This window comes from Chinchilla lanigera, unplaced genomic scaffold (assembly GCF_000276665.1).
Source record: "Chinchilla lanigera isolate Chin_1 unplaced genomic scaffold, ChiLan1.0 scaffold00001, whole genome shotgun sequence".
Classification (NCBI taxonomy): Eukaryota; Metazoa; Chordata; class Mammalia; order Rodentia; family Chinchillidae; genus Chinchilla; species Chinchilla lanigera.
Genome location: NW_004955402.1, coordinates 3,323,161 through 3,350,956, shown reverse-complemented (window position 1 = coordinate 3,350,956; position 27,796 = coordinate 3,323,161). Strand labels below are relative to the sequence as shown.

Below are 27,796 nucleotides of genomic sequence, written 5' to 3'. Positions count from 1 at the left end.
CAGCCGTGGAGCTCTCCTTGGACCGTCTTCCTTGGACCTGTTCCACTCGTGCTTTCTCCTCCTCTGCCTACGACAGGAGCCTGTGGGAGGGAAGGCCTTTCAGGTCATGGCCTCCTGAGTGACAGACCCCGCACGGTCCCACTGACAGCCGCCAGCCACGTGGGGCTCTAGGACACTTTGCACAGCAAGGAATAACCTGGCTGCGATGACAGGGATGCGGAGTAGCCAGGTGGACGCTGCCGGGGAGCTTGGCAGAGCCACGAGCTGAGATTCAGTGACCTCACTTGCCACAGCCCTTGTGGAAGCTCTGTCCTTCGGGGGGTTCGGCAAGCACTTGGGCCCCCGGGAAGTGAGTGTCCCTCCCATTCCAGGGCTAGAGGTAGACGAGGGAGAGAAGGTTCTTGGAGTCAGGTTGGGGAGTCAGCCTGGTGGGGCTCACCTGTGCACGGAGAGAAGGTGGCCCTGGCACAGGAAGTGCTGACCCTGGCACTGCCACCCTGCTTCGATGGTGGTTATCCAGGAGTAATTACTGCTCGGTTCAGTAATTTAATTATCGGACTTTACAGAATTCTGCAGTGTTTTAAATCAAATAGAAGTTATTCTTGGGGACCTAAGGCTTGGTGAAGAGTTCTTAGACACCACACCAAAAGCGTGACCCATAAAAGGAAAGAAATCGAAACATTTCATTTCATCAAAAATGAAAATTTCCAATCAGTGAACAACACTGCTAAACGGATGAAAAATAAGCTCAGATCTGATGAAGGACGAGTATCTGGAAAATAGAAGTCTCAAAACTTAACTTTTAAAAGTCCAATTGGAAAACAGACATAAAAGACTTCACAAGAGAGGATGCAGGATGGCCAGAGACGCGTGGAAAGATAGTGGGCATCCGCTATTGTGAAAGCAACGCGGAGGCCTCGTGAGGTCTCACTGTATACACATGAGGCCATCTCAGATGGCAGCTGGTGACAGCAGAGCGGTGCCTCGGCTCATGAACGGGATTCTTTCCGGGTTTCTGGTCGCAAACCGAGCTGGATGAGGACCGAGTCCAATTCGGGGTCGAGGTTCAGTGTTGATCCTCTGGGAGAATTTGGACTCAGTTCTCGTCCTGCTTGGTTTGTGCCAGCATGGCGGAGAGATTGGAGTCTGTGGACCAAGGCTGCAGGGACCAAGCACTGAGGAAAGACAGAGCAGCTGTCTGGCTGGGCTTCCCCAGGAGACGCGGGAAATGGCAGAGTAGAGTGCTGGCTCTGTAGAAACCAAACATATGTGTGTCACATGCTCCAGCGGTAGCACCCCTAGGCATTGATTCCAGGGAAGTGGAAACCGTGTCCACCAGACCACAGGCACCTGCGACAGCTTTGTTTGGAGACATGGCCTCTGAGGGGACTTGTTCTGCTGCCTGGCCATGGGGTAAGCAGTTTTGCTATCACACATTCCTCCGCGCTGGTATGTGCTGCCCCGCACAGGCCTGAAAGCAATGCCCAGTGGTGGACAGAAACCTCTGAACTGTAAGCCAGAAATAAGCCTCTTTTCTTTGTAAGTTCATTATCTCAGTGATATCATTACAGTTATGGAAACTGACTCATGCCCATGCCATAGAATATTACTCAGTCATGAAACGGAATGAGTGGATACATGCCACAGTGTGCATGGAGCTCAGGGGTACTGTGCTGAGAAAATGGAGCCAGTTCTTTGTAGTTCCATGGGTCGACCATTCTGGAAATACGATAAAAGTATAGAAAACGTGTGGATTAGACTAACGAATGGCAGGATTTAGGCCTGGTGAGGCGGCTATGAAGAGTTCTGTGTGGTGATGGGCTGGTTCCATATTTGCTTGGAGTAGCAGCTACACAGATCCTCATTGGAGGGTACATGGCAGAGAGCTACACCTCCACGTGTGCCAACTTCAGTTTCCTGGCTTGGGTGTCATGCTGCAGTTAGGACGGTGTAACCACCGGGCAGACCGAGGCTTCTCCCTACTGTTTGCAGCTTCCTGTGACCCTGTAGTTATTTTAACACAAAACTTCTTCCAAAAGTATTCTTTGATACATTTTAAAATGCATTTCAATGTGCCTGACTACACACAGGATTCCTTACCTCACTGGTGACAATAACAGTTATTAATTAAAAATGAACTGTAAAATAGTGTGGGTCTCTTTTCGTGAGTGTAAGCTACTGCGATGAGGTAATGGCTGAAATAGAGACGGGGTGCAGGACCCGCGGCAGAGCAACTGCTTTCCCTGGAGGTACTTTGGGCAGGGCGCGTCACTCTGCGTTCAGAGAACGTAGCAAGCGCATGTCCCCGTTATCCCATGCTGTTCTTCATGTTGTCTGTTGTCCTCATTAGCACCGCTGAATTAGTCATTCATTGTGATTGCTCTGGAAAGAATTCTTACATAATCAATATCTTGGAGCCAGATTTTTTTTTCCTTATTACAACACTTGGCAAAAATTCAAACTCCCTTTGAGGAATTTTCATCACTAAAACAACAGCCTTCCAGATGCCATGTGAGAGTTCATCCCATTTTAGGATGTAGAGGGAATCAAGGTCCTCCAAGGCCATGAGATCTTTCTTGTCTGCATTTCAAAATTGACCCTTGAGTTTGCTTTAATTGACTGTAAGCCCCGTTGCTGGCTCTAAAATGCTCTGAGGCGGCCCGCCTAATAGCGTGAAACACCGTAGCTTTAGTTTAATCCCAACTCTTGTAGTTCTAAATGAAGGAAAAACTTTTGAACCAAGTGCCCCCATGGTTTTAATCGAATATCCGATTCCTTGAATTAGGGCCAGCTGTTCCTTTTGTTAAATGTCAGCAGATTCTAAATACAACTTTTGGCTACTTCCTTTTAGCATCTGACCTTGGTTCACTTAAACTAATTGCTGTCCTTTCAGCAGACTGCGATTCTGAAGGGAAGAGAAAGTGTGCTGTAGAGCAGTAGAGGGATTTAAAAACCCCTGAGTACAGGGCCCTCCACCTAAAAGAGCCTGCTCAGGGTCACCCCCACAAACACAGAAGTCATTTATGCAAAACTAGATTTGAACTCATGACTCTTTTAACTTTAAGATCTAGGTCTGAAGTTGGGCATGGTAGTATATGCCTGTAATCACAGCATTCTGGGAGGCTGCGGCAGGAGGACCGCAAACTTGTGCCCAACCCGGGCAATTTAGCAAGATCCTGTCTCAAAATAAAAAGTAAAAATAAATAAAAAGTAAAAAATGCTCAGTGAAGAGGCCCTAGGTTCAAGCCCCAGTACCCCCAACACATACCACACACAAAGGGTCAGGCCTTATAAATATGAAGTTTAAATTCATGTACGATGTGGGGTTCTTCTGATTTATAATTGTCATGGGGCTGCTCCTGCGTTCAAGCCAGAGGCTGTGTCCACCTAGGGGCAGTGGGTGGAGACCCGGCTCCTCCAATTACCAAGGCGGGAGTCTGGTAGGGACCCAGGGACTGTGACCGCAGCGCTCTGTGTACTTCCAGGAAGGCTGTGCAAGTTCTGCGTGCAGTTCTCCCAGAATACCGCCACCATTCTCTGGATCTCTGTGCACAAGCTCCCATGTTCTTCTCTCTGGCACTCAGGTTTCCATACAGAAAACGTGTTTATTGATTTAATTACAGAAACTACGAAACAGGGCTGGAGATGTAGCACTGACAGAGCGTGGCCTGGCATGAGCAAGGCCCTGCAGAAAATAAAAATTCTGAATATTAGAAAACTATGCAGCAACCTAATGGTGGACACGGTTTCCAGTCAGTCAGAGGTGTATTTAAACCTGAGTCTCCTGGTCCTTGTTCCCACAGTGCTCCCTGCACCCCTGGTAGGGGTGCTGAGCTGAGGTAGTGGGAATCAGTTTATCCCTAGGTGACACGCAACCTCTGGCAGGGTTCTTGGTGGGGGTGGACTGTCCACTCGTAGGAACAGGCAATGCTGACCACAGGGGACAAGTGGCTCTCCCCACTTCGCCCCAACCCTGAGGACTCACCAGTGAGCCTCGGTGGGGCTGTCACCAGGCCCAGGTCTCTGACCCCTAGGAGAGGAGGCCACGGGTCAGAACTGCATACTGCTGTTTTGCTGTTATTGCACTACTTTTCCTGCTCTGCGGGCCTGATGTCTGTCAGCTTGACTTTCCAGGTACTGTAGTGATACCCATTCTCATTTTAAAGTGAACGCATTGAAACACAGTAGGCAAGTTCGAATCATGAAATAGTGGGAGAAAGCAGTAGCCTGCGGGAAACAGTGGCCGTGATACGCCAGCACCTGAACATGAGCACCTGGTGCCTGGACTCCTCCCAGTCCTTGTCACTTGTCTCCAGGAATTCTTTTTCCCTCTCTCGCTTCCTGCATCTCCTGGCCCAAAGAGTGCAGACAAGAGGGCTGCAGGTGAATGAATCTGGAGATTCGTTTGGCTAAGGCATTGCGCGTGCGGTCACAGACGCTGTCTCGGGTTGGAGAGCTGAGCTGGTTGGTTCAGGGTTTATGAGCAGGCTGAGGCTGCCCCCCTCTATCTGTGTAGACGGGTGACCCTCCCAGAACCAGGGCTCTACCGTGTGCCTGCTGTGGGCTCCTGGCTTGGACATGCTCAGAGTCACAGTGCAGGCGGAGTCAACACCCTTTGGTTCGTGAAACGCTGAAGTGACAGTATCCACAGTCCTCAGAAGAAAGGACTTGGGGCTCAAAACCAGTCAAGGAAAAAAAGCCTCTGTGCCTCCAGAAGGACGTGCATTATACTTTTCAAGAAAAAGTTTGCTTTGAGGAGCAGCACTGGGGCACGACCGTAGCTTGGCGATAGCGTTTGCCTCGCGGGTGCGAAGCCCTGAGTTTGACTCTCAGCACCCACACAGATGTTGGCCTTTCTGACAGAATAAACCCAGCTGTAATTACTTTTCACCAACCCCTTTGAAAAGGTGCTTCTAGTCTTGTTTTCTAGACTTTAAAAACAATTCTCTGTTGTAAAGTTCAATGTTTAATCACCTCACTGGGGTCTTACAAGAAGAGCCTGGGAATTATGCTGAAAGACTTTATAAATTAGTACGTGTCAAAAAGAGAGTCACAAATCACATTTTAAAATTCTCATTTTCTGCTACACTTCTTCGTACCCAAGCCTGTCATCTCTAAAAAAGGATCCTTCACTTTGAGTTGCCATCGATGGAGCTCTGTACTCAGATTTCTGAGGTGAGGACCGGAAGTCACAGCTCTCCAGCGGTCCCATGGAAAGGAGGATGCTTGCTGTGTTTGTTTTCTGGGGCTGTAGCTCCATGCAAGACCCTGGGCTTGACCCCTAGCACAGAAACAGAAACCCTCCCCGCTTCCAAAAACAGTAAAGAACAGGCGAGGAAAAAGTATGAACCCCTGAGGGGGAATCTGCAAAGGAAGGTCAGGGGCAGTAACAGAAATGGCACAGTCAGTGACTGTCCTGCTGTCAGTGTGGGCTTGAATATTCAACGTGATCCCCTCCTTGGCAGCCTTCGCTGGCCGCACGGAGGACATACCACACAGGCTGAGTCCGGGGTCCTCTGGTGGCTCTGTGGCTAGCAGGGAAACAGCTAGGTTTTCAGACAGAAGCGTGACAGGCACCCTGGTGTTTCCAGAAGCCCACTTCAAACAGTGCATAAACCAAGGCAGCAAGGGACCAGTTAGGAGGGCTCCACAGCAAGCCCAGCAGGAGGTAGCCCAGGGCATGGCTCTTCAGGCTGCCCTCGGCTTGCTGCAGAACCTGCCATCTCTCTCCAGCTGTTTGGGGCTCTCTTCCCAGTGAACCACTCTGACTCGTCTCTGACGATCTCAATCTGGGTGCCTCAGGTTAGTCAGGTGCACAGGTGGAGGAAACTGTAGCTCTCGAGCCAGGTATCTGCATGGGGGGGAAGTGGAAATCGCTCTCTCTGAATTGTGAGTGGCACTCCTGGTGGGCAGCACACCCAGCATGACTCACGGAAATGACAGAGCAATAGAATCAGATGATCTGAAGCAAAGCAGCCCTTCTTCACGTTCCTATGACACGTTGCTCGTAGATACTGCTTTGCTGACACCCCAAGCAATGACTGTGGCTGCCTTGGGGTTCACATGGAGGACAGGAAGATCCACAGTCCAGAATTTTCGAAAGTCAGCTTGGTCTCGTTGATATGCACCGTCATCAGCAGACAGGTGAGGCCCAGCTGCAGAAAGCAAACCAAGACCAGTGGCTTTGAGCACCTCTGTGAACCCCTGCCATCTAGCCTCCCTGTACCCGTCCTCCTGTGAGCAGCAGCACCAAGTTCCGAGCCCCCCGCAGGGGCAAGTGCAGGGCAGCCAGGGATGCCCCAGAACTCCAGGCTGAGAACCCATCACTGAGAAGGAAGCCAGAGGCCCGGGCGCAAGGAGGCTCTGAGGCCACAGGGAGGTTGGCACTGCCCAGGGTCTGGGGCATCCCGCTCAGCTGCCTCCTCGGGAACAGAGGAGAGGACTGGAGCCCAGAAAGGAGGGGCGCCTACAGCCGGACACCACCAGCTCTTGACATGGATGCTTCTGGTCCTGTAGAAAGCAGCCCCTTTGAAGCAGGCCTCTGTAACTCCATGGAGGGCTGGCCTCATCCCCGAAGTGCTTAGAGGCCGTGAGTGCTCCACAGTTACTGTTTCTACCACTTTTTCCTCATCACCCACCAAAAGAGTCAGTCTCTCTCTGTCTGTCTGTCCCTGTCTGTCTGTCTGTCTCTCCCTCTCTCTCACCATTTCATCAGTGGTTTTCCAGTTTTTCTGCTTCAAGAACCCTGAGGGATGTCACCTATACCATGAGCTGACCACTGTAGGGATTCTGAAGGTGGGCAAATGTAAAGAGGAAGAACAAGAAGTAGAATGAGATGTCCACCACCCCCAGCCCCTTGCAGATCCTCCCACATCCTCCAGGAGGATTGATGTGCAAGTCTGGGCAGAGCTGTGTGTCCCCACACTGCCTCCTTTTCTCAAACAGTAGTAGTTAGCAGTGTGGGGTGGCTTGGGCCCCATAGCCAGGGTGGCCTCACAGTGTGTGGGCAAGGTGCAGGGCAGTAGGCACAAAGTCACAAGTTCCTGGCTCAGCCTGCTTTCTGGCGGCCCTGCTCTTCTGCCTACCATCTGCCTGCTTTTAGAGAAACCAGTTAACACCTTTGATCCTGAATTTCCTTATCTGTGCAGCAGAATTAAAAATGCTCATCTGGGGCTGAGGTGAACTCAGGAGTAGAGCAGTTGCCCAGCATGCTTCAGGCCCTGGGTCCAGTCTCCAGTACAGGGATACAGGGGCAGGAATTTCATTTGATGGACTTTCAAAAATACCGTGAGCCTATCACCACCAAGAGAAAGTGGATGGCTTTGCCATGAAGTCACTTATAAAGTCCTTCATTCAGACTTTTGGTGAAGAGAAGAAGAAATACATTCTAAACCTCAAACACCACAGATTTTTAAAAACTGCACACCTCCATTCTGTGTCAGAAGATAAGGGTGTGAGGTGAAGAAAGCCTGTCACAGGATGAAGATTGCTAAGATCATCACCCTCCCGGGTCCTGCAGGATAGAAAAGCTGCAAAACTGCAGATTGGATGAGGTCCACAAGAATTGGTCATTCAAGTGCCATGAAATTAGCAACTTTGAGAGGACCCATGAGGGCTCACATGTAGATTTCAGTTTATTTAGGAATAACACAGTTTGTGTGTCTAGATTCTTGTTTACACTCAGTCCCCACCTCTTTGGCCCTGAAAGTGTCACATTTTCCCTTGGTGGCCTTTGTCTAGGACCTTGGAGAATGACAGTGACTGGTGACCACTCTGGTAGCACTGGGGCTGAAGTTTGGGACCCCTTTCCCATCTGTATTCCACTTTGTGGCCTGTCAGGCTATGTCAGGCGTCTTCAGTTGCTTTAGTGCTATAGCAATAAATAGTTTATATGCACCTAATAAAGTGCAACGCTTGGAAGGACAGAAGTGTGGGCAGAAACAGAGAAAGTTCAGAGACCCTGTATGCCCCAGTGAGTTCATCTTCCCTCTTTCAGGATGATGATTTTAGTCATTTTACATGCACAATTTTATTCATAAGACAAAGGGAGGAAAAATTCGATTTTAGAAGCTTCTAAAGCATTTGACCCTGTATTGCCTGGAAACACACTGTACATTACATACAGCCTTGACCTGCATCCCTTTCTTTCTGTCAGCTTTTCTGTGGAATAGGATTTTTTTTCTTCTTCTTTTTCTTCTCTCTTAATATCTGGGAGCTGTGGCTTTTTTTTTTTTTTTTTTCAGTTTTCTGTGGCATTTTTAACAGACTGCATCATTTCAGAGTAACATTCTCTTGAGGTGGGCAACTGAGATGTGTAATTATATGCTGTGGAAAATGATGGTGGTATGAGGGGTGCAGGAGGAGGTTATTGAATCACAAAAACATGTTTCCTATTCAGAAAAAAATGACAGTGTGCGGGATGTTCAATTTCCTCCTGCTCTGTCCCCATAGAGAATGCAGCATCTTAAAGCAGGGAAGTCATTGGTATTCACTGGAGTTTGCCTGGTTTCATTTTTATTGTTTCAGAGACTTATTACTCTTTCAGAGTGGTTCCCAGGTCTGCTGCCTTTTCTCGGTATATATGAGCTGAGTAGTCGGAAGAAACACTTTAATTACATTTTAAGTAGAATAAAAGCATAAGTATATTTATGAAAATCCTAACAGAAGGTGCAATGAGACCATTAACTTAAATCCCCAAAATACATAAAGTGTTTTTTCATAATAAAAAATCCATCATTGGTGCATTAAATTGTACCTGCATATTAAAAATTTGCCCTAAACACTAAATATTGCCTAAATGTGCACATTGTATTCAAAATTCCTCCCATAAAAAGTGTGCTGGGACTGTGGGCCAGCATCATCCATCTCCCAGGCTTGTCCTTAAATCGTTGCTTCTTGGATGGAGAGTCTTCCGTCACCCAGTAATGATTTTGGCTTTGCTTCTATGCTCTGTCATTGAGCGTTGTTTCTTCCAAGTCATCTGTGCTTTGGTTGAATTTGGTTTTAGTGAACCTGCTCAAACAGAAACAATGAAGAGAGAAGCAGAGGAGGAATTGTGGAGAGTGTACTTAAACTTGAACATAACAGAAATTTAAGGAGCAGATAGCAGTGTTTCCCTTGCGCCATCAGCAGCTAGTCTTTGGCCTGCATTCATAAATCTCTGACTTCCTCCGGGAGCAGAGTTCTTTCTGTCTCAACACTGGTGGAAGGACCCAAAACCTTTCATCAAGTTTGGTAGCAGCCATTCTTCTCCAGATAGGGTGTAGATTACTATGTGGTGATTACTTTCTTCCCAATAATATTAGCTCACAGAATTCTAATCAAAGCATTTGTTAGTTCAATTTATGTACTTATAAGGGAACATGCATAGCTTTTGACCTCTTTAAGATAGAAAAGACAACTAAAGAGCATTTTGTTCTGCCCAAAGGGAAATACACAGGAGAAAATCTTACAAAATGTGCTTTGATTTTAATTTATTAAAAGATATTTCAAAGCTAAAAGTATATTTAAAAGGACATCATAGAATTACTGAATAGCAGAATTACAGATAACCCCAGGGCTTGATTTTCTGCAGGCAGATTTCACTGATTGGTGGGTTTATTAGTGAGTACCCATCAATCACATGATCTACAAAAGGAAAACCAAACAGACAGAAAGTAAACTGACAGGGTGGTCTGAGAACCCTCTGTCTCTCAGGGAGGGAAGCAGGAAGTATGTCTGCTACACCTGCAGTCAGACACCAGTGCCAGGAGACCAGACATGAAGCGTATTCAACAGCACTGATGACCCAGTTTCTGTTCTTGCACTGAGAATTTCCAAACCAGCAAAGCAGCCCGGGGCTCACAAGTTGAAAGAACCATGTGTCCTGTCGTGGTTTCTCTGAGACCCTACTGGCTGTAGAACTATGGATAAAGTTTTACTTTATAACTACAAATTCAAATAATTGACTTTTGGTCTACTTTAGGCATAGGAAGGGATCTAAAGTCTAAATCTTTTTTCAGATATTTTGGAAGGTTGTGCTACCAGAAAAGCCATAGCATTTAAGTCCAGGTCTGTCCTAGAATTTTTAAAATCTCTGTAACAAAAGGAATCAAAAACCAGCACCTCGAGTCCAGAAAGCCCTGGCCGCCCCTCTCCCTTCTCCCCATAGTCATTTCACTGATTCTCCAAGCTGCGGATTAGAACACATGGTCTCAGTGATGCAGATGTAGTTATGGGGAGATTGGCTGTGAAATGGGAAGCGGAACCACTGCAGAAAATTCAAGCCAACATCACCACGTCCACCAGGAGTCAGGAGGCCGTAGCTGTCATCTGCAGGGGTCATATGTATCTGATCTCTTTCTCAGAACATCTCTTCATTTTTTTTTAATACATGTTTCCACTTATACTGATTCACATACTTCTTGGGTAGGAATGTGGGAGACTCATAGCAAGATTTCCAGCTTCTCTTGTTGCTGCTTCCCTGCACTAAGCACATATCTACATAAAATAAGGAAAAGTTCTACTTTATAAAAAGAATGAACAGGTAGGTGAAGTTGACTTGATGTCTTTGATATTCTCTTGCAAATTTTCAATGAGAAACAAGGATTTGTGGTTGAGCATGGGAGGCGCTGCTGACTGAGTGGATTTCAGTAGACTTTGACTCTTTCCCCTTAGAAGTCACTACTGGAGCAAGACAGTTGGGAAGGAATGGTGAATAGGGAGGAGTCACAACCCGCTGAGCCAATCTCCAGCCCATGCCCCACTGCCATAGAGCAGATAGGGTCTCCCTCTGTGCCCACCTGTGCCCCTTAGAATAGGTTCGCATGATGGGCTGATGCTCACCACCCCCCCACACGTGGAGATGGTCAGTGTGTGTCCCCATCCTGGAGAGAACATTCTGGAAACAGTAGTGCCCACATGGAATGCCACTGTTGTGTATTGTTGGTCCATGTCTGTTTCTTAGTCACTAGGTAAGTGACAACAATGAAATTACAAGAACCATGTCTAAATGTTAAGGTCTCAGGAAAGTCTTGCAACACTGCTGTGGTGTGAGCAGTGACTGCATGGGGGGACTGCCCCCCAGATCTGTCAGGAGTCAGAAGGGATTCAGGTGGCTTGGAGCGCTTCCCCCAGGAGTGGATCTATTGGGAGACTCCGAAGTTTCCCCCAGAGTCAGTTATCTTCTTCTGTCTTCCTATCAAAAAGAAAAACAAATCTGAGAACTTTTGAGATGGGTGGAAAAGGCAGGGGGAACTGAAATTGGTAATTAAATCATGACAAACTCAAAGTAGAATTACATTATTGGGAGTCAAATAATAGTTATTACTCAACTGTAAAATAATTGTCATTCATGGAGTAACAAAGACCCTATTCAGAACAGAAGTATCTGACTTTTACATCCCTGAAACTATTTTTAAATGTGTATCATAGAGCAGAATAGAAGTGAAAGTTTTGTGGCTTATTACACATTACGTGGTTATACATCTCCAGATTATATAATGGTCTATATAGAATTAACTAGCAATTGATTGCAAGTATTGGCTTAGTTTATCAGTACTCTGAAAATGTTTGGGTTTGTCCTGCATCCCATAGCACCTTATCCTGCAGTCAGCACTGTACAGTGTGGCTCTGCCCTACAGCTGCTCACGTAGAGCCCGTCTACTCCTGGCTGCCCTGTGTTTTTCCACAGTGATAAATGTGATAGAAGAACTATTATGATCATGACTCAGGGACATTCAATGAAGAGGGTCAATTTAAAACTCAGCTCTAAGGTTTGCCCCTTCACCTCGTATGTCACAAAGCAGAGTCAGCCCCCACTCTTTGGTGGCAGGGTTGCGCTGGGGACCATCTGAAGCCCAAGGGCGCGTGGAGCTGGGCTGCAGCTGTCTGCTGGGAGCTGACTCAGGAGTAGCAGCATCGCACCTGGCGGGGTGAAAAGGCATGGATGTTACCAGGCGTGGCAGAAGGGATTCTTGGCCACATTGCCATCCCGGTCAGACCTCCCCAGCCCTCACCAAACAGGTGCTTGACCTGGGATTTTCAGCTTCCAAAACCGTGAGCCAAACAAACCTCTCTGCCTTGAGAGTAGCCAGCCACTTCATGATTACAGAGACAGTGGGTGGGCACAGGCAGGATCTCCTGTCCTATAACCCTCATGCACCCAGCTGGGGAAATGAAGCTCTGTTTTGACATCAAAACCTAAACATATTGTAACCAAACAGTGCATTCATTCATTCATTTGATAACTAATTATTAAATTGCTGCTAGGAGGCTCTGAAGACATCAGTTTGACTAAATTGTCTTTCTGCTTCCTGTAACCACCTCCAAAAAGGAAGACTGGCAATGGACTAAAGTGGAAATAAAAGTCACAGAATTTTTTTCACCTGTCCACTGATAGCAGAGGATATTTTTATCCTAGTGTCTTGGTTACTTTTCTCTTGTTGCTGAGACAAAATACCCAACGCCCAAAATGAAGGAAGGAGAGGTTTATTTAGCTTATGGTTTGTGGAGGTTTCAGTCCATACTTGGCTGGCTTCAAGGCAGAAGATAGCAAAGCAACAAGAACAAAGGGGAGAATGGCAGCTGAACAGCAAACAGCCAGAGCAAACGGGAGGAATCCCAGCGAGCAGCTTCTTTTTCCCTGCCTTACTTTGTAAACAGGCTACCCCCACCTAAGGGGCGTGTAGCTCTCACATAATCTCCATGCCCTCCTCTTCCACAGGCTCAGGATGTATACAAAGTAAGTATCCTGGCTTCCTGCTGAGTCACTTAGCCAAACCTCTAGACTCCCCAAGTTGACACAATGTTTCAACCATAACACATAGTAATTTGAACATGAAAAAATATATATCCAATAACATAAAGATTAAAAACCCTGTGCAGAATAATGTTAAATCCTTAAATAAATAGACATCTAAATGCCCTTAAAAACAGAGAAACAAACCTCTGGTGCTGTATATGACAGGACTTTAGCCTTGGAATTGTAAGGTCTTAGCTTATTTTCATCATTTTAACCAAAAAGAACCATCTTTCAGTTAGCGACTAAGGAGAAAACTGTTCATCTCTGTACGTCTTGCAGGAATATTATAAAATGGTAATATAATGAGAAAAGTGTTCATTTTTCTATACTAAATATTCAAGTGGGATAGGCATGAACATGGGACTTTTGACTGGATTGTACAAATAAATCATGGCTTCACCCTCTGCCCTTCTGTGAACCTGCTGTTCACTGAGAGAAAGTCAAGGAAAAGCTACCTGCAGTACCTCAGGGGTGCAGTTGTCTGATGCTCACTGACATAGCTCCTGTGTCTTTCCTGTTTGACCCCATTCCATTTTCTCCAACGACCCCTTCCAAGTAGGATCACTCTGTGTACCCCACTGAATCATAATGCGTACTGTCACTTCCTCTCCTTCCAGAGCTTCTTCGAAGGACAGTCTGCACCGTGGGACTCCGCGAAGAAAGATGAGAACAGAATGAAGAACAGATACGGGAACATCATTGCGTGTAAGTGTGGGGGGGGCGATGGTGCTGGGGAGAACTTCCTGTTCGCCTCTGTCGAGGCTGGCCGCCAGCTCACACGGGGAGAAGCTCAGGTGCACTTACTGCTTCCTCCCGCTGTGAGAACTGGTGTTGTGCTCCCAGGAAGGGCAAGAAAAATGACCTGAACCCCCCCGCTATGCCAGTGCACTCTTGCAGTGGGCCCAGTTTTATGTTTAGATTTAAGACCTGGGTAACATAGGTAATGTTAAATGCTGAAAAGGAAAACACATTTTAGAAGGAGTTAACACCCTGCACCTAATGTTTCCCAGCGACTGCATGGGAACAAATGGAACTAATGATACACAGAGCACCTCACACAAGGAGCTTAGAGGCCTCTGCAAAGCATTAACTCATTAATCCTCTGGACGCTGGGTCAGGTAGGTCAGTAATAGCCCCATTTTCAGGGCAGAAAAGCGAAACTCGGAAGTTAAATGATAGTCCCCATATCACAATACTCATTAGCAAAAGAGCTAGGATTATGTCTCAGAAATTCCCAGTGCCTGTGAAACTGAACGTTACCAATCCATAATGCCTCAGACGGGTTTTAAATTGAGCCCAACCTCATTAATGTTCCATAACAACACCGACACTCATGCTGGATTGATGAGCTCCCTCTCCCGGGGCCCAGCCATCCATCCCCTGCATGAAGCTGCTCTGAGCCACACATGACTGCGCTGAGGTATGGAGCCCACGGCGGCACCCTGGTGGAATTAATACTATTTCCAAGGATACAGAAACTAAACAACAGCAAGGCCTGGAGACCCGCTAGCCCATCGTGTCTTATTACTTGCAAAAGGGCAAACTCGGAAGGTTTGCCTGTTCTAGACAAGCAGCACCTGGGCTTTCTTGATTGTGAAGGTGCCATCCAACACTGTTTGCCTAAGTCACCATTGCTGGGGTCGACAGTGCAGTCCCTGGTGGTGACCATCCCAGAACATGGTGCCCTCCTCTACTCCTCTCCTCACAGCTGGACAGAGGAAGTGTGCTTACATCAACTAGTAGTCCATCCCTCCCTCCAACAAATATTTATTGATCACTTCCTGTTTGCCTGACATTGCTGTAAAGATGATTAAATATAAGTGTGTGCCACTAATACAGGTATGGTGGCTCATGCTTGTAATCCCAGGACTTAGGAGGCTGAGGCAGGAAGATTGCTGAGTTCTAAGCCAGCCTGGACTACACATAGTGAGACCCTATCTCAAAAAAAAGACCCATGGAACAGAAGAGAAGAGCATAATAATAGTCACACTAGTAACAGTAAAAGACAGTGTTTCTCAAGTTTCTGGCCCAGTGGTCAGGGGTAAGTCATAAAATTGCTGAGAAAATGACCCATTATAAAGTAGAACTGAAATGCCACATCAAAACAACACTGATTGTTGTTACCTGGAAAAAATTATTATACCTTTTCTGCTTTATTCTTCCTGTGTTACTTGTCTTCAGCTTAGTAAACCAATAGATCATTTAAAATTTTTAAAAAAAGAAGTCGGCCTTGAAGTCTCCAGCTCTAAACAAGTCATGGCAGGTAGCCACAGGCAGCATCCTGCCCCTGAATCATCAGCCGCTGCCGACTGCAGCCCGCTCTTCCAATGTGGGCTAAGTGGTTTGCCTCCCCGGCCCCTGCCCTACTTCCAGGGCTGTAGTCTCCAGCCTTCAGCTGCCACCAGCACTGCCTGGCCTGGCGCTCTTTCAGGGTTTCTGCACTGGGCCATGTTGCTTTCATCCTTTCTGGGAACACTGTCCCAGAGACTTCTCTGGTCCCTCTCTGGCCAGCTCCCACAGCACCCAGAAGCTTCTCCCTGTGCATCTATGCTAGGTTTTCCTCTAGTTCTCTGCTTTTAAAAGAAATCCCTCTAGAAGTGTTATTTGTAATTGGTCATTTATGTAAATATACATTTTATATATAGTGTTTGTATAATTCTCTGTACAGCCATGTGCTGGCCTATACTAAGATAACAGTCATACCACCTGCCATACAATCATTGGTGCTTCTCAGTAGAGTATCCAGATCCTCAGAACTGGCATCCCAGTCCAGCTAACTAGGGTAAGTTTGATACCAGGAGTGGGGTGAGGATAAACCACTACCATTGGCTTCAGTCACCCAGCTGCCCCAGCTCCCATGATGTCAGTGGTGGTGGTGGTGATGGGGTATTCCATGCAGTGTGAGTCCCCTGGTTGGTTCTGATAACCCACTGCCGGCTTAGCACCAGGCTGAGCATCACTTTTTGCACTGCTTCATTTAGACAACCTGTGTGTCTTTACAGCAGCAAAAATAAATCCTCGCTATTGCCACAGATGTGGTGGGGTTTGAGGAGTAAATATAAGAATACCCCCCATTATGGTTTGTGTCCACATGCCCGCCCAAAGCCTCAGGCAGTCGTGGGGCGGGCTTCTAGAGTTTTTGATTGACTCACGGTCCAATGTTGGGATTATGGGTGTGAGTGCTACACCTGCCCTGGGGCAGCATAGCTTGTATACAATATAAGGGAGTGAAAGAGGCTTGTATGCTGCTGCTCTTCCCTTTTGCTCTTGTTGCTTTTGCTGTTTTCCACCACCATGAGCTGCTGCCCTCTGCCATGTGCCACTCTGCCTTAGAGCCAGCCGAGTATGTTGCTGAAACCTCCACACACTGTGAGCTAAATAAACCTTTCCTTCCCTAATTCTGGGCGTCAGGTATTTTGTTTCAGCAACAAAAGAAAAGTAACTGAGACACCACCTAACCCTTTCCTAGGTGCGTGCCCATAGGTGCACAATGAGTGCTTCTTTTTAGGTGTGGAGAATAGTCCTGCCTTCTCTCCACCCCTGAAAGTGTGTGGACCGCAGAAAGGTCAGTTTCACTTGCTGGGAAGTCTGCCTCACAGAGCTAAGGCCTTGGGGGCCTCACCACTCTCTAGGATGAGAAACTGGGAGACTCTGACCCTTATCTGAGAGATTCTTGCTAGTGCTTTACAAAGAACATAAAAAGCGTTTTTAATGAGCGCAGTCATTGTTTTGCAGCAGTGTTTGCATATAAAATGGTGTTAATGGTGCTTAAAAACTGTTTATTGGCTTTTGCTCTTAAGTAAGTTAAACTTTTCCCTTATTTACACTATAAACTTGCTGAGCTAGCCCTTCCCAAATGGAAACAAACGTTCCCTCTGCCGTTACTGCCACCACACACAGACACCGCCTCCTAATATCTCAACAGCCCCTACTTATAATTAACTCCACGCTGAAGGCGCGCCCCAAATCTCCAGCTAACAAGGCAGCCCCTGGCAGCTGCTCCGCATTCTGGGGACTGGCAGTGGAAGAGAAGAGCCAGAAGCCGCGGGAGCTTCCCGGGCAGATTTCCTGCGTCCTCTCTTCTATCCTCCATTCAACAAATCCATACTGATCTGCCCCGTGCCCGGCCCTGTGCCAAACTGAAGTCAGTCTTTCCACAAATATTTACGGAGTGCTGTGATACACCAGACACGTGTCTGTGTCAGAAAGAGCAGGGAACAAAACCGGCGGAATACTTGCAGGTGGTGGAAAGCTCTGCAGGGAGCTGGCTTTGCAGGGAGAGTGCATCCCTGCAGGGGAGACAGGATCAGGTGTGTTCCGTGTGCTGCGAGGAAACACATGCACCTTAGAAAATATAGCAGGGAGGGAGACGGCTTGGGATCAAGTTGCACAGCTTAAATTGTGGCTTCACTGGAAGGTCTCCAGCGAGGACACCAGGCAGGACAGGATTTAAAGCGGGGAGGAAGGAGCCCTGAGGAAGGAGGTGTGCCTGTCCTCCTGTGGGCAGACAGCAAGGGGCCGGTGCTGCTGGAGCAGAGGGTGATGGGGGAAGTGGAGACACTGGTGTCTGCCCTCATGAACTTGCCAGCCCCAGAGCAGCAGTGCGGGATGCTGGCAATGAGGATGAATCAAATGATTGTGCCTGACGCACAAGGCAGCCAGCTGGAGTGAAGGGCTCCGCGAGAGGGGCACGGTGCTGCGCAGTACTGCCAGTGTGGGGGCTGCATGGTCAGGAGGGCTGGGAAGGCCCCCCTGAAGGGGCAGCGGGGAGCCAACCGAGAGAGCGGGCAGGGCACGAAGGAGGCTCCAGGAGGAGGGGCTGCTTCCCACGGAGCGGGTGGGGTGAGAGCTGAGCAGGAGGAGGGCCACTGGGAATGGTGTCAGGCAAGGAGGAAGAATCCAGACCACAGCGCCCTCTGGAACACAGCAGGGACTTGAGTCTTTCTTGGGGAGTAGAAGTGGATCGGAAAGCTGGGTGAGAGATGCTCCGTAGCCCAGATAAGAACAGCAATACTGTGGGCTAAAGAGAAGATGTGAATTCAGAAGAGTCACCAACCAATCTGAAAGGTGGCTGGGATTTGGAGGAAGGCAGATGAAGGAGTCAGGGATGAGCTCATGTTTCCAGCTTGTGGGAAGGTGGGTGATGTCTTAGTTACATTTCTCTTGTTGGTGAGACAAGATACCCGATGCCCCAAGTTAAAGGAGGAAGGGTTTATTTAGCTCCCAGTTTGTAGAGATTCCAATCCAGTCAGTTGGCTCCAAGGCAGGGTAGTGCATGGCAGGGGGGCACCCAGTCATGACTACGGAAGATGCAAAAGCAAGCAAGGGGAGAGGGGACAAGCCTCTTTCTGTCCCTTATATTGTATGCAGGCTACCCACCCTAGGGCAGGTGTAGCACTCACACCCTTGCCCCTGGCCAGAACTATGCTAAAGCAGTCAGTGTATGATTTACTAATCACACACCCTTAATCCAGCGTTACACACTTTAGATTCATCCACCTCTGAAAAAGCCCTTTGACCGCATGAGACTTTGGGGCGACATCTAGGCACAAGCCATAACAGGTGGATGGACACAAGATAAGTAGATGGAGGGGGTAGGTAGATGCCCATTACTCCAGTGGGCAGCACTGGAAGGAGCCAGTTTTGAAGAGGAGCTCAGAGGTGGGCTTGAGGTTGGCAGAAGTGTGGGAGCTGATGAGTTTAATTGGGGGCATCTGGAAACATTCAGATGTGCTTCTGACAGTCAAGCATGTAGACTGTGCCAGGGCTGTGAGAGAGAGGTCTGGTTCTAGATGTAAGTCAGTGAACCAGGGCCGGGTGGGCAGCGGTTAAAGCTGCTGGCAGGAGGAAATTGTCCAGGAGCAGAGAGGGCGTGGAGAACCTACTTCCAGCCCAGAGGGGCCGTGACAGTGAGCAGCAGGGAAACCAAACCACTGAACCCAAACAAGGGAGCATCGTGTCAGGGAGAGGAGGTGTGGCTATGGGGTCCTGTGGGTAGACCTAATACAGTCAAGACCGACACAGTGGTGAGGACTGTAGCAAGAGTAAGCGTAGCTAGGAAGCAGGAGAAGACCTCTTGAGACTGGTTTTTATCTCAACTGATGCAAACCAAGCTTTCCCACCACACCTGACCACAAGATGCCCAAGAGGGGACTGATGCCTTTGCTCTAATCTGTCCTTACAGATTCTTCAGCCAGTATCCCACCTGGATGGCCTATGTTGAAGGTTTCCCTTTGAAAGGGTTTTGTATTGCAGCGAAGTTCTCTCTCTGGTGACTGAGGAACTCCAACTATGTCTGCCTTTCTCTCTCTTTTTCTCTTTGAAAGGAACCTGCAGGTGTCGTGACCTGGCTCCACTGTGAAAGTCAGGGCAGCGGAAGGGGAGGAGACAGTCATGAGTGAGCTGAGGATGAACCGGCAGGGAGGCTTTTGGCATTAAATTCAGGTGGACACAGAAGGGAGAAGCAGGCTGCCAGGAGATGCTTAGAAGACACAGGGAAAAATCTAGAAAAATCAGGCAAAACAAGAGTCAGGGATCCCTGCCAGGATTTTTCAGAGCAGAGTCAGGGTCTCTAACCGAGGGCCCAGGCAAACAAGGAGCCAGGAAGGAGGCCAGGCACACAGGGAGCCAACACAAGAGCAAAGCTCCCGACAGAGCCACCCACCATTAGGCTGCAGTTCCCTCCTTTCCCCCTGCTGGGTGCCCACATGGCCAGGCTTTACCCAGGAGACTAGCAGGGTCAGAACCCACGGGCTAGGACCCACGCCCTCCTAAAGGTCACACTCATGTTGGCTTCTCCACGTCTGCTGCCTTGAACCAAAGGCAGCAGCACCCTTGATGACAGCTAACCACAGAAGCTGCAAACCCTTCTTTGCAGAAGTCGATGGTAATTAAAATTAATTTTGAATCTTCTCTCAGAGGCCAGATGCTGCCTAGATCATTTGATTCCCATTTACCTTAAATGTGTCACCAGTGTGGAGCAGAGAAAGAGATTTGGTCAGAGGTGAAAGATTATCGATGGCACACTCCATTCTTGCTGCTGGGGAATAGCTAATCACACACTAGCTAAAATTCCAAAACTGTTACCAATATCATTATGTTTAATATGAAAGTGTGGAAATGTAATGTTACTTAATGAAAAGGCCATAAGTACCATGTTTTAGGGACCTAGGGCATAGAGACCTGTTTTATTTTTATTATTTTTTTCCTAGTTGCCCAATAGTTTTCTAAAGTCCCCCCCCCCATGGGTACACAGTGGTTGTGCATGTGCTGTAGTGTGCAGTGAGATAATTTGACACTCGTCTACCGTGTATAGTGATCAGACTAGGAGAATTAGCATTTACCTTTCCTTAGGCTTTCACCATTTCTTTCTGTTGGGAAACTTGAGTGTCTTTTCTTCTAATTCTTAGTAAAACAGATAATAAGTTTCTGTGAACCATAGTCACCCTGCTGTGTCACAGACATCAGAACTAGCTCCACCTAACTACATGCATCTTGGTACCTGTCATCCAACGTCCTGTCTCCCTTTGCCCCCCATCCCGGTTTTAATCTTACACGGCCCATCTCCGATCATCCATACATGCATAATACATGCTACATGGATACATCCATATGTGCAGGAAAGCCTCAGCACACGTGGTGATTTTCAGCAGTAGGGCTGTTTGTTTTGACCACATCTTTATGTGCCAGTGTCTCCCCCCCAAACTATCAGTTTTGCCGTATTTCATCTAGTAATGGTTTTTAAAAGCTATGAGAGGAATAGCAAGTAGGATTTTCTGCAGATCAAGTTTGTCAAAGTGGCAGAAATCGTTACATTTTGGGTAGAGGAACGCTGAGTTGTGATTATGACATAAACATCACTTGGATTTTGATCATATCCTAGTCATGCATGGCAAATAGGCTTCTTTTTCTTCAATTATAAAAGCAATTCATATGCATTAAAGAAAATTTATACAGTAAAGAGAGGGAGGGAAATTGCCCAGAATCTTATTATCTAAATTTAAACCCTACTAGGCCAGGCATGGTGGTGAATGCCTGTAATCCTAGAACTTGGGAGGATGAGGCAAGAAGATCACTTCGAGTTCAGCCAACCTGAACTCCGTAGCAAGACCTTGTCTCAGAAAAGAAAGAAAGAAGGAAGGGAGGAAGGGAGGAAAGAAAAAATTTAAACCAGAGCATTTGTCCCTGTTTCATCCTAATAGTTTTTTCTATGTGTGAAGTTAGTGACTTTATTTTGAAGTTTTTATTTTGATGGTTTTATTTTTTAAATGAAAAATACATTTGTGAGTTTTTCTGATATAAAAATAATATAAACCACATAGACAGTGAAATAGTACATAAAATCATAAAGATGAAAATAAAAATCACTCCAAACTGCACCCCTAGCAGAAATACCATCTTTCCATCTGTGCCACTGGGCACAGCTCTCCAAAGCAGTCATCCCTCCCTCCAGGGAAGGTTCCAGGACCCCAGATACCAAAATCACAGATGCCCAAGTCCCTTGTAAGAAATGGCAGAGGATTAGCATAGAACCTGCACTGTCCTCCAGATACTTTAAGTCATCTCCAGTTACTTATACCTAATTCAATACAAATGCTATGTAAATCATTGTTATACTGTCTTGCTTAGGGAATAATGGCAGAAAGAAATTTTTCCCAAATATTTCCAATCTGCAGTTGGTTGACTCTGGCAGTGGAGCCCACGTGTAGGCAGGCCTGCTGTCCGTGGATACGCTGGATTGCGTCGTGTGAAGGACTTTTGTTAGGTGTACAGGTGTGACCCACCCTTCCTCGCTCTGTCAGGTGTCACAGCAGCCTTGAACACACTGAAGCCACAGTATCCCGACTGTACCAAGGCCCTGCTCACAGGACCACCATTGGTCAGTTCTGGCTGATACCACTGAGGGGCTTAGACAAAGCAGTGAACAAAAAGAGTATGCTTTAGAAGGGCATCTTCGGGCATGGCTTCACAGAGAGAAAATGTGTAGGGGCACGAATGAAATGTACTAGGTGAAAAATTAAGCCCTGAATTAAGTCACTGGCAGTAATGAGGCAGCAACTGCAACCCTTTTCTTAGTTCTGACTGTGTACCGACATTTCCAATGCATTTCTTACATTAACTCACTCATTCTCACACAAAGTAGAAAATGTGGGCACTGTGCCTACTCCCCTTTTGCAGTGCGGGAAACTGTGGTACTGGTTCAGTCACATGACCAGGATGGGACAGAGCTGAGGTTCTCCGGGGCCGGTGGTGCCCGGCTTGTTGCTGTGTACCATCAGACACAGCTGAAAGGCTCTGAGTAGAAGCAGGGGAGTCGAAACGCGCAGGAGGAGGCCACTCCTTGGTCTGTTGTCAGACATTTTCCTGCTTCCCCTTTAAATTCAGCTCCCTCTTCTCTTCCCCGCAAGATGGGCTGTGTCAGGCGTTCGGCTCTGCCTCCTCCACAGTTCCCCAGGCAGGCACTTCGGCTGTTTGTGCTTTGAAGATCCTACTGTGAAACTTCTACAGGGATGGCTTTCATTCACAGAAGAGGGCGATGGCTTTTTGATGGGAACTAACTGCGCTGTGTTCACTTGATCTTCCCGGCAGTCCTTGGAAAGGAGCTCACAGTTACCCCCTTTTCACGGAAGAAGCTCAGCAACATTCAAAGTTGTCTAAGTTCCCTGCTCATGGGAGTAGAAGAGCCAGTATCAAATCAGGGTCTCTGAGATGCCAGAGCTCCTGTTATTTTCAACTATTACAGAATAAGAACCTGAAATAGCTTTGAAATATCCAAGAAAAAATGTCCATGCTGGGAGAAAAATCCAGTTGAGAATTAATAATCCTAAAGCTCGGGTCCTCTCAGCTCATGGAGCTGTGTACCCAGAAATCCGGAGTCCTCCGTGTCCTGACCCCTTGGCCTTCCTGGTTAGTAATTGACTTCTTGTTCACCACAAATCCCGTTGGATTTCCCAGAAGCTACAACTGCGCCATTGAGTTCTCCAGACTTTGTCCTTCCACCCCAAAGGTCTAGTTCCTGTCCCTGAGAGACACCCCTCCTAGCGGGTGGCTTCCCAGCCAGCTGCAGCACAGGGCTTAGCATGGGGGGCACTGGTACCTCTTGGGGTCCTTCGCCTGAGTGACTCTTACATTTGCCTCATGCTGGAAGTGTCCTTCGGGAATTTCCACATGGAAATTTAACACAGTTTAGCTTCAAGAGAAACCACAAGAGAATTACTGAGTTTTCCTAAAAGAATGGTTGATATATTTTCATCTCTTAATTGGTCTCTGATTCAAGGTAAATGAGGCTGCAAAAAAAAAAAAGTCTGCAAAAAAAAAAAAAGGTACAGTGATGAGCACGCGTACAAATGTGTTTGCCCCAGCAGTCAGTACCTTTTTGCTCTGCAGTGCTGAGGACAAAACCCCGGGCCTCACACATGCGAGGTAAGCGTTTTACCCCTGATCTACATTCCAGCCCCCATACCCCTGGCTTTTAGAGCCAGCTGAACGCTTGACGTCCAAGAAGACACCTGGGAATCTGCAGGCTCTGTGGCTGGCGCCACCATTTTTCTTCTTTTGCTTTTTACTGCTTTCCCAGACTCACTGTGGGGTGGTGCTGCTGTCCTGTCTGTCTCGTTCCTGTGTAGGAAGGGTGATGCCCCCGTAGGCCTGCATCAAGGTAGAGGGAGAAACAGGATAGGCGCTGACCCGTGACGGCCAGGAGCTGCCCTCCCGCTACAGCAGTCTACTGTCAGGAGCAACATCCCTGTCCTCTGTTCCGCACAGCCGACCCTCCTGGAGGGGCTCTGTCTCATTGCTAACAGGCACAGCCTCTAGCTGCAGGCTCTGGACCTGTGGCTCCACTATCCTCAGATTACAAATACTTGAAAACAATGGTGTCCGTGCTGAGCATCGACACACTCCATCTTCCTGTCAGTGTTGCACAGTCTGTAGCGTAGCGGCAGTGTGCGTAGCACTTGCACTGTATTAGGTATGAATATATAGGCCCTTCATTGGTTATCTGCAGGTGATGTGTGCAGGTTAAGTGCTACTACTGTGCTGTTTTATAGGAGGGGCTCGAGCATCCGTGAAGGTAGATTTTGGTAGCCACAGGGGTCTGGACACCAATTCCTCACAGATACCGGGGGACACCTGTGCCAAGATGGAGCCAGCTCTCGCTGTTCGCACTTACTTCCTCACTGCAGCGTTTCATAGGCTTCACTCTCCTGATTCCTACACGCGTCTGCTAAGCACAGAAGAAGGATGCAGGCTGCTGTCCTCCCATGGCCAGCAGGGGAGGCACTGTCTCCACCGCCTTCAGGTCATCAGAGAAAGGGAAGAGCCCATCTCAGGAGGGTCTGCCTGGCAGAGCAGCCTGCAGGTCCACAGCATCTTTCCCTCCCCATTCACAGATAAGGAAACTGAGGCACAGAGTGATTAAAGTAACTTTCTGAATCACAGGACAGGGTCTTACCCACAGCCAGGACTCTGCCCCACCCACCTGCCCTAGAGCTCCCACGGGGAGCCACATCCCATGTTTTGCTGAGTGGAGCAGAAAGACAGTGTCTGCCAGGTTCTTCCTCTGGGTTCGCTGGCCTGGTTTTTAGCTAGATTCCATATAAAGTTATTGAGGCCCCACTTGCTGTGAGGCTCTGACATAACTAATCTGTGTGCCACATAAAGTGAAGCAAAGTTAGAAAACTGACACCGATTTCCGTCTGCCTCCACTATGAACAGCAAACAAAACTCACCAGGAGGTGAGCTTCTGAACTCACCAAACTCAACAAAATTCACCAGGAAGGTGAGCGTCCGGAACCAATAGGGAATTGTGACTCTACCTGTTAGGCTGTCAGGCCAAGGAGCAGGTCTGAGCAGGGACAAAAAGCCATTATCTACAGCTCTAAGCCCGCAGATTTCCTACCCACTAACCCAAATGAAATGTTGGGTACAGTTAGCCTTAGAAAGAAACACTAGCAGTTCACTAGCAGGCCTCACATTTTTGGAGTAAAGTTTGCAGAATGGCCCAGTCAGGCCTGCGCTCCTCAGAAACCATAGAAGCATCCCTTTCACCCCACCTGTCTCTGACTTCTTCTAAACATTGGGGTCCTGAGGCGGGGATTTAGCTCAGCGGCACAGTGCCTGCCTGGCAAGCACAAGGTCGTGAGTTTGATTCCCGGTACTGGAAAAAAAACCCAATAAATAAATAAATAAATGTTGGGGTCCTGTGGATGTTTAAAAGAAAGGTTCCACCACTGAAAAGAACATTAGGTTGTTGTTGTGTGTTTTTGTTTGTTTGTTTGTTTTGGTGTTGGGAATGGAATGCAGAGCCTTAAGCATGCTAAACAAGTATTCTACCACTGAGCTATACATCTAACATCAAAAATAATTTTCAAAAGGATGTAATTTTTCAAAAACCAAAAGGTTCACTTTTAATATATTTAAAACATTTGACATGGGGGAAACATGCTATGTTCCGGGCCCTAATCTAGTGAGGAAAAGAGGAAAGCTCTGCCTTTGTGGGCCTTTTAGCACTTTTCCCTTACAAGGTATAGGTTTGTGTGGAAGTCACTGAGCTGTATCAATAGTGCTAGTGAAGAAAAGCTCAGAGAACAAATGTAGCTATTAGTATGTTTCTGACCCTCATACAGAGCTTGCTTTGTGTCAGATCTTCATCTCATCCCCAAAGTGAAACAGCTCCTTCCTGTCAAGCTCTCCATGTCTTCCTCTAGAGCAGAAGACCAAGTCCTTACTGCCTGTCTTGGAGCCACGAACCAATGGGCAGCAGTGTTGCTGTCACCTGCAGGTGTCGTTGGGCACAGAGAGAAGACTTAGAGAACTCCTGGATGCTGCCATGAGCACCACACGGACCATGTCCACACACCCCAGTGGGCTGGGCCTGTAACCGCCATTTGTAAGGCACATGTCACAGGCAGCCTCCAACACCTCAGGGGATGTATGTGACTCAGTGAAGTTCTTCAAACTTCAGTCCAAGAAATAACTTTGTTATGGGTTATAGGATTACACATAAAAGTCTCCAACTTTTTCCATTGCTGTGTATATACCATGAAATAACTGGCTAATGAGACTATAAAAGCTAAAGAACTGTAAGTCCTTCCAAATTTCAATCCCAAAGTAGAAAGTTTAGAAGGTATCTGACACTTAATTCTTTATCTTTGTATTGGTGAACTTTCTGTTACGACAGAACAGGAAACACTTGAGAGAAATCAAGCTGAAAGAAGGGAAGGCTGTTGGTCTCACTCAGCTTGAAAGGTTCTAGCCATAATCATTAGACCTTGTTGCTTTGGGCCTGTGGCAAGGCAGCACATCATGGTGGAAGCACATGATGGAGAAATCTACTCACCTCGTGGCAACCAGGAGGCAAAGAGAAGGAGCCGGAGTCCCAACCTCCTCTTCAAGGCCACGCCTCCAGAGACCTCACATCCTTTTACCAGGCCCCACCTCCCATAGTGCTACAGGCGGGGACCAAGCCTTCAGCGCATGGGCCTTTGGGGACACTGAAGATCGCAGTTCTAGCAACATTCAGAGCAGCAAATATGCAATGGTCTCTGAGTGGTGTGCACAGCAGCCTAACAATGGCCTTCCCCAGTGATGGTTTTCTTTTTCCTTTGTAGATGATCATTCCCGGGTGAGGCTGCAGACAATCGAAGGAGACACCAACTCTGACTATATCAATGGGAATTACATCGATGTAAGTATTTTGAAACTGTCACTAAAGCCAGCCATTCTGATGCACGCCACCAAATTGGGTCCCTGCCATAGATGACTGGATGTATGTCATTCTGAGCCTGAAAACAAACACAGGAATATCGCCCAGACCTATTTTAAATTCCTCTGTAACATCATATACCTTCTTTGCCATCTCATGCTTCTACAGACTAAGAAAAGGTTATTTCCATTTTTTTTTTGTCAACAACTTATAATTATCTGACACTCTTAAAAAATCTGTTTGCATATTAATAGGACAAAACTCTCTAATTCCTAATGCGGTGGTTTGCTGTCTCTTGTCATCAGTGCACTTTTAAGTTGCCTTCAAAGTCATCTGCAGCTGTTCGCCAGGACTTCCAGTGCAAGCAAGACATGTCATTAAATATGTAGGCTGTTCAATTATTGAAGACGGCCTCTTTGTTCATTCTGCATCATGTTAACTTAATGTCTTACATTAGGATAAATTCTTCAGGAGACAGCATGTTTTCAGTTGAAAGAATGAATGAAATCAAAAGTAGCCCCAAAAAATCAAGGGGAAGCTGTGGTTCCCTGCAAGGCCTGAGTCTACATGAAACAGATTTCAGCTCCCTGTGGTTCCCAAGACACATGGTTTCTTAATCCACCAGTACTGGCAGGGATTGTTTTTACACACGTGGAAGTGAAGTGTCTCTAATCCCCAAATCCAAATGCTCCAGGACCTAAAACTTTTAAGCACCTGTAGGATGCCACAGGTGCAAAAATTCCACATCTGACCTCCTGTGACAGGTCACAGTCAAAACCCAGGTGAACACACAGTTTATTCAGAGTCCCCAAGGGGAAAAGACTCCTCCATGCTATGTTGCTTCTACTGTGATACACAAACTTTATTTCAGGCACAAAATTATTAAATTACCTCCAGGCTGTGTGTAGACACTGTGCAGGAAGCAAAATGAATTTTGTGTTTAGACATGAGTATGTATGTGACAAGCATCTATTCCAAAATCTGGGATCCAAAATCCTGGTCTCGAGCATTTCAGGAAGGAATATGCAATAGATATATGGATTGTTTTATTTTCTTGATTGACTATGAGTCAGATACTAAAGAAAGATAAACTAGAGGCTTTTATAGGTAAATGAGTGCAACTAGAGACCATACTCATAAGTGAAATAAATCAGACTCACATGTGTAAACATCGTATTGTCTCCCTAGTGTAAGAAACTGAAAGGATAAATAAGATCCAAAAGGTACAATAGATACTGTGAAAGGGAAAGAAACTGCTCAAAAGGAAAGAACAACTGGGATGGGAAAGAAGAAAAGGAAGGAAGGAAATA

The 27,796-nt window shown here is 47.2% G+C and overlaps 1 protein-coding gene across 1 annotated transcript in view; it reads left to right on the top strand.

The window, feature by feature from the left end:
• Nucleotides 1-27,796, top strand: part of Ptprm (protein tyrosine phosphatase, receptor type, M) — a gene marked incomplete at its 5' end in the record, with an annotated part of 513,011 nt that overhangs the window by 405,501 nt on the left and 79,714 nt on the right. The window contains 2 exon segments of the mRNA XM_005372618.2: nucleotides 13,399-13,486; nucleotides 26,392-26,468. Coding sequence (XP_005372675.2) covers nucleotides 13,399-13,486; nucleotides 26,392-26,468 — 165 coding nt within the window.